This window comes from Oncorhynchus nerka, linkage group LG24 (assembly GCF_034236695.1).
Source record: "Oncorhynchus nerka isolate Pitt River linkage group LG24, Oner_Uvic_2.0, whole genome shotgun sequence".
Taxonomy (NCBI): Eukaryota; Metazoa; Chordata; class Actinopteri; order Salmoniformes; family Salmonidae; genus Oncorhynchus; species Oncorhynchus nerka.
The window spans coordinates 902430-914728 of record NC_088419.1 but is presented as its reverse complement, the minus strand read 5'-3'; the positions used below and the strand labels follow the sequence as shown (position 1 = coordinate 914728).

Below are 12299 nucleotides of genomic sequence, written 5' to 3'. Positions count from 1 at the left end.
CTACGATTTTTTTCAAACACAGTTGGAGGTGGCTTATGGTAGAGAAATTAACATTCAATTATCTGGCAACAGCTCTGGTGGATAATCCTGCAGTCAGCATGCCAATTGCATGCTCCATCAAAACTTGAGACATAGGTAGCCTTTTATTGCCCGCAGCACAAGGCACACCTGTGTAATGATCATGCTGTTTAAATGAGCTTCTTGATGTGCCATACCTGTCAGGTAGATGATAGATTATCTTGGCAAAGGAGAAATTCTCTCTAACAGGGATATAACATTTCTGCACAAAATTTTAGAGAAATAATAATATTTTTGTGTGCATGGAAAATGTATTTGTTCTTTTTCTCAGCTCATGAATCATGGGACCAACACTTTACATGTTGACTTTATATTTATGTCTGTATTCACACTGTGACGTTTGGAATAATTGTTGTGAAAATGATGATAATGCCTTTTAGTGTAAGAGCTGTTTGGAAAGACCATCCTGAAATCTCCTCCTGTTTTAGGTGGGATGGAGTTTTGGCCAACCATGGTAACATCACCATGCAGTAATTTAGATATTAGACCAATAAGAAAGACAGTTACAAACGTCTCTGATAATAACAGCAAATGTTACGTTTCAGCTCCCCACTTAAACCCCTCCCAGACAGTCCTAGCAAAATTCATGCTTCAGAAAATTGCTCTTTTCTAGGACTCTATTTTGTTTATTTGTACCATTTGAATTGAAAACAATCACAGTATGGTACCATGTTATCCAGAAAGGATTTGATATTGAGATAAAAATGGCTGCATTGGACCTTTAAGGCTCGGATATGGTTGTTTAGACTTTAGAGGTTGTGTGAATGTTGTGTAAAGGTTACCTGTTGGTTCTGGTATGGCTGTGTGAATGTTGTGTAAAGGTTACCTGTTGGTTCTGGTATGGCTGTGTGAATGTTGTGTAAAGGTTACCTGTTGGTTCTGGTATGGCTGTGTGAATGTTGTGTAAAGGTTACCTGTTGGTTCTGGTATGGCTGTGTGAATGTTGTGTAATGGTTACCTGTTGGTTCTGGTATGGCTGTGTGAATGTTGTGTAAAGGTTACCTGTTGGTTCTGGTATGCGGTGACAGTGGTGAAGGTGGTCTCTGGGAAGCTGAGTGTTCTGGTTCCGTCTCCCTGGGGAACGGCTCTAACATGAGACAGCTCCTCGCCACGCTCCTTATGAATCACATGCACTCGCGGTTGGTACTTATGCATGGAGTGGAGAATGATCTGAACACACACACAGCACACACACAGCACACACACAGCACACACACAGCACACACACACACACACACACACACAGCACACACACAGCACACACACAACAAACACCCAGCACACACCCAGCACACAAACAACAAACACCCAGCACACACACAGCACACAAACAACAAACACCCAGCACACACACAACACACACACAACAAACACACAGCACACACACAACACACACACAGCACACACACAACACACACACAGCACACGCACAACACACACACAGCACACACACAACACACACACAGCACACACACAGCACACACACACAACCAGCACACACACAGCACACACACAACACACAACACACACACAGCACACACACAGCACACACACAACACACACCCAGCACACACACAACACACACACAGCACACACACAGCACACACACAACACACACACACGGCACACACAAAGCACACACACAAAACACACACAACACACACACACAGCACGGTTAGGGCATCATTATACCGCAGAAGAACTACACAATTACACATGAATGGAATTACCTGCTATTCTCTCACATCATAAAACACAGACGCATACTTGCACATACACACTCACGTAGGCATGCACACACACACACAGAAACACACACACACACACACAGAAACACACACACACACACAGAAACACACACACACACACACAGAAACACACACACACACAGAAACACACACACACACACACAGAAACACACACACACAGACACAGAAACACACACACACACACACAAAACACACACACACACACAGAAACACACACACACAGACACAGAAACACACACACACACACAGAAACACACACACACACACAGAAACACACACACACACAGACACAGAAACACACAAACAGTTCCTCTTGAACGGCCAATCACAGTTTAGTCCAGCCTGAGGGTTTCCGTCTGTTTACAGCTCACTGTTGACAATGATTTTTAAAATACTCCAATGAACTAAACTAAACTTCCAGGGGAAAATGTGATCTATTTCCTCTGATAACAATCAAGACATGACCTCAATAAACACGATCCTTCCATTCAGAATATTTACAATTTCTGTCATTTTTTTCAAACACAACATCTTCTGTATATCTAAAAGTAAACATGTTATAGAATATTAAACTTCAAGCACAATTTCAGATTCCTTCTTTTGAAATCCCCTTTCCTCAAGTTTTTCCAGTTTAAAGTCACGTCATACAAATAGCATTCTGATCAAGATTTACCAGTAGCTCATAAATCAATCAATCAGTCAACATATCCCATCATTCCATCCACCAAATGAAGTAGATTTAGTCCAAGTAATAATACAGTCATCATAATGGTGCGTATATAAAAATCTATAATAAATAGGTAACATACATGTCCCTGGTCATCCAGTTCGTTATTGGTCAGTTTGAGTTTGTCGAAGCTGATCACCTGACGCATCCACGTTTCACCGGAAGCCGGAGAGTCCGGGTGGATGTATACACGCGGCGGCACTGGGGAGTCCGCGTTTCCCGCGACCATCCACTTGGAGCTGTGGTACACGTACCTGCACACACACATACACAGAGAAAAAGAGAAATAACATCAACACTGTGTTTTGTGTTCATTTTATTGGAGCATTTGTTATTTGACCGTCAGGACTGGGAGGTTTGCTGTCCAAAAGGCGTTTCTTCCCAAACCGCACAAGGACACATCGCTGACTGGCAGACCGTTCCCAACCGCCATTTGTTCCGCTTTGTTCCCAGTTCACCAGACACAAACGATTACAACTTGAATAAACCTCTCAAGGTTTTTATGCTATAATATCAAAGAAACCAAGACGCCTTTCTAGCCTAGCATAGTTCATCTATATGTAAACGTTTGCAGAAATACCTGCAATAGTATAGGTTATCAGAAAGGGATTTTGCATAGGCTAATTCCTGGCCTGTAGCAGCAGTGTAATGTGTTGTCTACGGGGTTGTTATGCCTATATTAGTTGTATAGTTTAGGCCTATATAATAGTTATTTTTGTGTTATATTCCTAACCTGTATCGTTTGTTGTCCACGGGGATAATGTCCATAGTAATGTAGTACAGCTGGTGGGGGTCCAGACCCGAGATCTTCACGCGCATAGCGGGGAACATCCGTCTGCACCGGGAGGAGAGAGAGACCAGAAATAGAGTCACATTAAAATACATAAAATATGTAGCTTAGTAAATATTTCGATTAGTTGCCCTACACTGCCTGTGTAACATAGTCAGTTTGGTCGTTTTTATAATTGTTCAGATTTTTTTTTTTTTTTTCGTGCCATGAAATATTCATTTCTCACACATTGATATAAATATCAGCACTTTAGCCTAATATATGATTATGCTTGGTAGACCTATAGGCTACGACAGAATTGGCGAAAATATTATTTCAACATTACAATAGTACCTTATAACATTATAATAAAACATGACTGTTATTATTATTATTATATTTAGTCAAATGTGGTTTTGTGTAATTTTGCGTAAACTTTTCATAAACAATTCTGTTCACAGTATTTCCCTTATAATTAAACCATTTTGTTTTGTTTCTGATCAATCCGGTTAAATCAAACACATTGTGATTAGACGGTAAATCTTCTTTACATTTCTGTTAAGACACTTAATAATCCTTGCGTCATAACTGCAACATTGAAGGACCGGTTAATTTGAAACATGTTTAAATAAAAAAATAATAACCCGTTTCCGTCACAGCAGAAAGCTCATGTAAAATATCTGCACATTGTTTAAAGGTCAAGACAAAGGCTTGTCGTCCTTCTTCATTGACTGTTTCCTTAGCCTCTGTGTTACCGTGTCGTTTCTCTCACCTGCCAGCCTTCGTGATTATCATCTCTGTACCGATCTCGTGAAACCGTTTCCACAGGTCGGAGCCCTGCAAGTCCACGCGCATCTCCTCTCCGGGAACCGTTACTGTTACCGGTGGCGCGCGCTGGGCTTGGGCCTCTGGGTGGGGGCTTTCCAACAGCACGTCACAGCTCTCCACTACGGAAAGACAGTCCGGGTCAGTCACGGGCAACACAGTCTTGTTTTAATGTAGTAGTTTGGTAAAGGCTAGTATCCTAGTACGGGCTAGTAGTGACTGCAGTGGGTCTAAAGTATATTCGTGTGTGTGTGTGTGTGTGTGTGTGTGTGTGTGTGTGTGTGTGTGTGTGTGTGTGTGTGTGTGTGTGTGTGTGTGTGTGTGTGTGTGTGTGTGTGTGTGTGTGTGTGTGTTTAGGTGCGTGTGTGTCATTGCCCCATCAGTTATAATAATCATGGCTCTCTGTTCGTCGCCAAACGTGCCGTGTCTGTTCCGCTCCACTAGAGTCACAAGGCCTGACCAGCCCTGACTAGACTGGACCAGCCCTGACTAGACTGGACCAGCCCTGACTAGACTGGACCAGCCCTGACTAGACTGGACCAGCCCTGACTAGACTGGACCATTTGTGTTGCTGTCAAAATGGGTGTTCAGGCCGCAGACAATATAACAATATATGTTCTGTATTGGTCAGCCCACAACCAGACCGGCGTAAATGTAAGAAACTATAGCGCTACGGTTAAATATTATTTTAGGACCATATTATCTCTCCTGTTATGTTATCATCTATTATCACGGTGAGGCTAAAGACAAATTACCATCCTTTGATTGACAATGAAATTATATTATATTTTATTTGAGTCAATTCTATGAATAGGCTATTTTGTGTCATGGAAAGGTCTCCCTGCCTGTTAAAAGAGATCTGACAATGGGACTCCTTGGATAAATAAGGGTCAAATAGAAATATATATTATATTCATGTAAAATACAGTAATATATAATAATATGGACTATCACAGTCAGCACAGTGCAACACCCAGGCTTAACCACACCGAAGAAAAAAAACACTCTGACAGATACAGTTAGGCTGATATGGAATAGTTTGGATTATATTTTTTATTAATTTACAATAGAACAGTTTGTTGTGTTTCTGTGTTTTTAACGCGAGTCTAAACCCCGTTCATATAACGGCCCTCATCCGAGGCCATCTTCCCGCCGGTAATAGCTAATTGGCGTGTTTATGATTGTAACAAGACTCGTAAAGCGGCTGATTAGTCACGCGCACAGCCGTTCTATTTACTCGACCAATAACCGGATATTATATAATATCTCTACAATAGAGCGGCAAACATATCAGCCCCTCATTAATGTTTAAATCAGATACATTTTAATGCATGTTTCAAATGCTCTGTGTTTCTGAACCCAGATAAATATATTAGGCCCTTACTCTGTGCATTTGGTTCCGTAAATAATCTGTAATTATGTTCAAGTTTAGACTATATTTATAACAGTATTTGTATTTATTGTTGTTATTATTATTAGGATATTTGTATAGCCTACTTGGTTATTGCAGGTAATCGATTTTATTTTTAATTCATTCTAGTGGTAATTTAGTTCATGTCAATCATTCGGTTCATACAATCATTGTCTTATTGTTGAGGCTATGCAGTAATAAACAACCACCACCCACAACAACAACAACAACGAGCAATAAAAACAGGTCAACAAGAAAAACTAGATTAGATTTATCCGGCAAGTAACAGGATAGGCCTACATCGGTTTCGCCTGCGCATGAGTCCCTGTTAGAATAGTCGTAGCCTCATATGTAATTATTAAATGTTCCGTTTAGTGTGCATTTTTCTAGGGAGTGGTGGTGAATGTATTTTAAGTCGTCTTTGGTGTCACCACTCCATGGTAACAGTCTTTACTTACGCGAGCCGTCACTAACGCACTCTATCTCACTGCCCCGGTCGCTGGCGCGGTTGCAAGCCCTCTCCTCTCGCTCCCCTCCGTTACTGGGCAGCTCCAACACCTCCGTGACCTCCTCGAGAAAGCACACCCTAGTGTCGTCCTCCCCGAGCTTCCGTCTCTTCTCCGACCCGATCAGAGCTTCCACCGAGAACGCGTGCGCCTTGACGCTCAGAGTGCACGGGGAGCGTCGCTTCTCTGCCATTCCACCAACCGTCCGACCAGGGAGAGGCGCAGGAAAGGAAATAAGGAAAAAGTAACTCTAAACAGAAGTGAAATGAAGTTAAAAGTTCACCCCAAGGGCCTCCACCGTAATAGCGGACGCTCCTCTCTCTCCTTGAGCTACGGCCCGTTCAGGACTGACTTTGGGGCACCGCACATACCGTCCTAGTGACCAAATACACACACTCTCTCTCTCTCTCTCTCTCTCTCTCTCTCTCTCTCTCTTTCTCTCTCTCTCTCACTCTCTCTCTCTCTCCAACTGGACGCAGCTATGAGACGTTAGCTGCAAGTGAAATAGACCTTCTGATGTGTGTGAGCTGAGCGCATGCGGACCGCAGTGGTCCCAGTTTTAGAAAGTGTAAATAATCTGAGGGCTGCTGTAGGGCTGGGCTGTCAGCTGTCAATTATTCTGCCTCCCGTCCAATTGAGCCCTGATCTCACCGAAGTCCCACCTCCTCGAGCTGTCCGGTGTTAAATGGTGAAGGGGGCTCGTGAATGAATCATGGCCCCGGTGCAGAGCGCGTATTCTCACACCACCGCCCAACATGCTCTGCGTGTTTTGTCAGTTACAACCCCCCCCCCCCCCCCCGCAAGGGAGCCCCCTGAGGAAGACAGACACAATAACCACCGGACAGTGTTATTACACCTTAATATCCCTCTTATAGAGAAACCAAATCAAATTGACTTAAAATGTATTTGTCACATACAACAGGTGTAGACTTTACAATGAAATGCTTACTTCTGAGCCCTTTCTCAACGATGCAGAGTTAAGGTAGACTCGGCGAAATGATGTTGCCACTAGCAGCACGCATGTGCACAGGTTCCCGCCACAGTGTTACAGCATGGTAGTCAACTGGACCAGTATGCTGTTTACTTTCTGCGTGTACATCATATCGCTGAGTCTACCTTTAAAAAGTAAGACAATTACCCCCCAAAAAAATGTAACACAATAAAATAACAATAATGAGGCTGTACAGTACAGTAGTGGTACCGAGTCAATGCGCTGGGGTACAAGGTCGCTGTGGTAATATGCAGTGGTATAAAGTAACGAAGTAATGTAATACTTAGGGTCGTTTTTTGAGATATTTATATTTTTTGACAACGTTTACTTTTACTTCACCACATTCCCAAAGAAAATATGTACTTTTTACTCCCATACCTTTTCCCTGACACAAAAAAAGTACCAGTTACAATTTTGAATGCTCAGGCAGGTCACCCGTTATACAAGTCAGTATTTGACATTCATCCATGTCTGAGGAAGTCGGGAGATGACGTGGAAAACAAGCCACTAGAGGCAACAGTGAGCTCTGTTACCTTCAATTGGGTTTCAGTTTTGCTAGGCCTTGTAGACGGGGATGGCGGGTGGTCGTAAGCAGCTGATTCCAAAGGTTGCAAGTTCAAATCCAGCGATATAAAGTTATAAACCTAAACGACTTTGAAATGTGGTTGAACGTCTCATTCTAATGTGAGACTGTGAGAGCTAGTTGCAAATTCAAACACCTATCAATATTATGCGTTTCCATCCCTACTGCCTCTGATCTTACGGACTCACTAAACACAGCGTTTGTAAATGATGTTCGAGTGTGCTTAATATCAGGAATTTGATGTATAACATTTACTTTTTACTTTTACTCAAGTATGGCAATGTTTTACTTTTTCCACAAAGTATATTTAATTAAAACCAAATTATTTTAGAGTTTACTCAAGTAGTATTTTACTGGGTGACTTTTACTTTTACTTGAGTCATTTTCTATTAAGGTTTCTTTTATTTTACTAGAGTGTGAAAATGGAGTACTTTTTCCACCTCTGGTAAAAATGTACATGTAGATAGGTGTAAAAGTTACTAAGCAATCAGGATAGAGAATAAACAGAGCAGCAGCAGCATATGTGAAGAGTGTGAAAGTGTGTGTGTGTGTGTGTGTGTGTGTGTGTGTGTGTGTGTGTGTGTGTGTGTGTGTGTGTGTGTGTGTGTGTGTGTGTGTGTGTGTGTGTGTGTGTGTGTAATTGTGTAATTGTGTTGTGAGTGTTCAATGCAAATAGTCCAGGTAGTCATTTGATTAATTGTTCATCAGTCTTATGACTTGTGGGTAGAAGCTGTTCAGGAACCTTGGTCCCAGACTTGGCGCTGTATTACCGCTTGCTGTGCGTTAGCCGAGAACATTCTATGGCTTAGGTGGTGGGTGTCTTTGACAATATTCCAGGCCTTCCTCTGACACCACCTGGTATAGAGGTCCTGGATGGCAGGGAGCTCAGCCCCAGTGATGTACTGGGCCATACGCACCAACATGTACTGCCTTGTGATTGAAGGCGGCACACTTATTGGACTATTGAGGAACCGTCCCAACAACCCGACATGGTCCTGTTCGGGACTATTGAGGAACCGTCCCAACATCCCGACATGGTCCTGTTCGGGACTATTGAGGAACCGTCCCAACATCCCGACCGTCCCCTGTTCGGGACATTGAGGAACCGTCCCAACATCCCGACATGGTCCTGTTCGGGACTATTGAGGAACCGTCCCAACATCCCGACATGGTCCTGTTCGGGACTATTGAGGAACCGTCCCAACATCCCGACATGGTCCTGTTCGGGACTATTGAGGAACCGTCCCAACATCCCGACATGGTCCTGTTCGGGACTATTGAGGAACCGTCCCAACATCCCGACATGGTCCTGTTCGGGACTATTGAGGAACTGTCCCAACAACCCGGCATGATTCTGTTCGGGACTATTGGCTATCCCTATTCTAGGAAGGAACCGTCTGGATATGGGTGTATGGAGACTATAGTGCACTATACACTGATTTACATTACATCCGTGTATAGTGCACTACTATATCAAAAACGTCTTCTTTTTTTATATAAATTAAAGGATTGTTTAGGATAGATTACTGTAATTGATATGCATATTATTCATAATATATTAATGATATAGCCTATAGAAAACAATGATATGCCTATAGCTTATATAAATACATGTAATTTTACCACATACCTGTGCGTTAACGGTGCTCAGTGTTGAATCGCGCTCGGATGTGTGTTATATGACCGGAGCACCGTAAATTATACCTACCGGAGGCGTCCAGTTTACCGTCTGTTCCTTCGTGCTGTTCAGGCGTGTAAATTAGTGCGTGGTCATGCGGGGAATGTCCGTTAGGGCCCGTGCATGTGAAGACATATGGAGCAAGCCTATAAATAAACAAGCGCGAGGACAGTCCCGCGGCTTCTCTTTCACTCCTGGCACAATGTACACAACCCGGGGGGGTATTATAAACAGCACGTTATCATCGTTTATTGGTGTAAATGTAATGTAAATGAAGGATGGTAGCGGGAAATGCCGCTGTCATATTCTGCGGGTTGTCAGATCAAATGACGGTATGGTGCGTTGCTCGCTGGGAGGCATGTCTTAAATAAAAGCGAACTGTACTACAGTTTAGATTGGATATCTCGCCATTCAGCGTTGAGAACTAAAACATCTCTATTTAAAATGGAGAATAACTTATTTTAATGGTTAATGTTCAACATCAAAACACGTCCCTTTTTGACACCGGTCTCGTTGTTTTATTTTCTATTTGTTTTTAAGTCATGGCTATCATGGCAATATGCCCCCCTCCACTTACCTCCACTCCACTCATATCCGTCGATATGACAGCACAACATGATTATATTATTCAGACTAGACACATAAATGACCGAGGCCTAAATTGACATGCTGCTAACATATACATTCAGACCATTTGAATGTAATTATATCCAATTGCACTATTTTGGCCTAGTTATTTCCCTAGGTTAAATATATTTTCTTTGATTGCAAAGACATTTTATTCAGAATTGTATTTTCGGATTTGTATTTGCTTCAGCATTTAGTTACTCTGTTTTGGAAAGATTATTCGACATTAATGGATATTCCCACTAAAACGAACTTTAATTTACGAATAATTTGGCGATATTTTTACATTTCGACAGATAGTTTCACAAAAACAAGTGCATATATTTTCACAAAACCAAATTCCATAGCCTACATTTTACAAAAACAAAATGCATCGGTTATATTTCACAAAAACAAAATTAATATTTGACAGAATATGCCTCTATTTACTTTATATCAAACGCAAACCAAGTTGACCACGTGTGTATAAGTTTCTTTATTTCTGGTATAGAAAACCCTAATTATGTGGCCATATAAATGTAACTATATAGGAATATTTGCATTAATGAGCATTCTTCCATATTATTTCCAGAATATATTATAGACATATAACTATTTTTGTTTTTGTAGAATGGACATTTAAACACGTGATTATACTCACATGTATTTGACCTAGAGCTATTTACACATTATATTTACAACAACTAAAATAAGCACATCATTTATTTAACCAATACAATATACTAGGTTTCATAAAAATCTAACAGGTCAGATCAAAGCAGAAGTTAATTGGATATGCCAGGAACTAGCCTATGAGTTAACCAGGAACTAGCCTATGAGTTAACCAGGAACAAGCCTATGAGTTAACCAGGAACTAGCCTATGAGTTAACCAGGAACTAGCCTATGAGTTAACCAGGAACAAGCCTATGAGTTAACCAGGAACTAGCCTATAAGTTAACCAGGAACAAGCCTATGAGTTAACCAGGAACTAGCCTATGAGTTAACCAGGAACTAGCCTATGAGTTAACCAGGAACAAGCCTATGAGTTAACCAGGAACTAGCCTATGAGTTAACCAGGAACAAGCCTATGAGTTAACCAGGAACTAGCCTATAACCAGAACTAGCCTATGAGTTAACCAGGAACAAGCCTATGAGTTAACCAGGAACTAGCCTATGAGTTAACCAGGAGCTAGCCTATGAGTTAACCAGGAACTAGCCTATGAGTTAACCAGGAACTAGCCTATGAGTTAACCAGGAACTAGCCTATGAGTTAACCAGGAACAGCCTATGAGTTAACCAGGAACACGCCTATGAGTTAACCAGGAGCAAGCCTATGAGTTAACCTGTTATTTATTTATTTTTTAATTATTTTTTAACTTGAATTGATTTTAATATCAGCGTTTGTCAGCAGGTCTACTAATTTAATATTTATACGTCGTTCTACATAGTGCGTTTTCCTATATTTTCTCAACTGTTTATTGTCTGTTAAACTTCTATAAAACTGTTTGTCAGTAAATCTGAAATATATCTGATCATATGTATTATCTTTCGTTGCTCTAAATTAATTTCACAGGAAAGAAAATATGTTTAAATAATATATACTTTTCTGTCAGACCGTTGGTTTACACCGCGGCGAGTCAGTCTTACCTCTGTCTTTATTTCAGTGTGTGTTCTTGACTTTGTGGGCTTACGGCTCTATAGCCTCGTGCTGCGTAACTGTGCCACCTTCCGTCAGCATCAGTCATTATCTCTCGCGGTGGGACTAACTGGGAGCTCCGAGTCCGCGTGGGCGAGACTTCTGACACAGACCGGAGCCACGAGCACAGCCTCCACCGGAACGGAGAGAGACCAACACGGAGCCGTCACTCCCTCCCGCCTCCGGACACGAGCAGGCAGGGGCCTGGGCGGGTGTTATTTCTCTGGTAGATAAAGAGTTATCCTCGATGCCTAATCTAAAATAAATACTTTTCTGATTACATTTAGTTGAATTATTCTGTTTCTCTATCTGGAGAATCGTTGCTAGGCCTAACAGTGTCTATCTGCTCCTGTTGTAGAGGAGGGCAGACGCCAGGCATGAAGCTTCTCTCTCTGTAGTTTGATGAAGAGAAATGAGCAGTTATGTTAGGACACGTTTTCAACACGGATACTGTCTACCTGACCCGTCTGGCCTGTAGACCTCTACTGACTACCTGACCCGTCTGGCCTGTAGACCTCTACTGACTACCTGACCCGTCTGGCCTGTAGACCTCTACTGACTACCTGACCTGACTAGACCTCTGGCCTGTGACTACTACCTGACCGGTCTGGCCTGTAGGCCTCTACTGACTACCTGACCGGTCTGGCCTGTAGACCTCT

General features: G+C 42.1%; 1 protein-coding gene across 3 annotated transcripts in view; it reads right to left on the bottom strand.

Moving 5' to 3' along the window:
• LOC115119818 (T-box transcription factor TBX18-like) overlaps positions 1-6739 on the bottom strand; it is a 40835-nt gene extending 34096 nt beyond the window's left edge. For 2 of the 3 annotated variants that reach the window (XM_065008539.1, XM_029648704.2), the window contains exons 1-5: positions 6038-6734; positions 4116-4290; positions 3308-3409; positions 2657-2828; positions 1081-1248 (exon numbers count right to left, since the gene is read on the bottom strand). In XM_065008539.1, coding sequence (XP_064864611.1) covers positions 1081-1248; positions 2657-2828; positions 3308-3409; positions 4116-4290; positions 6038-6278 — 858 coding nt within the window. In that variant the 5' untranslated portion in view covers positions 6279-6734. Of the gene's footprint in view, positions 1-1080; positions 1249-2656; positions 2829-3307; positions 3410-4115; positions 4291-6037 lie in introns of all 3 variants that reach the window. The other variant, XM_029648705.2, reaches the window with a different exon arrangement.
• Between the last annotated feature and the right edge of the window lie 5560 nt (positions 6740-12299).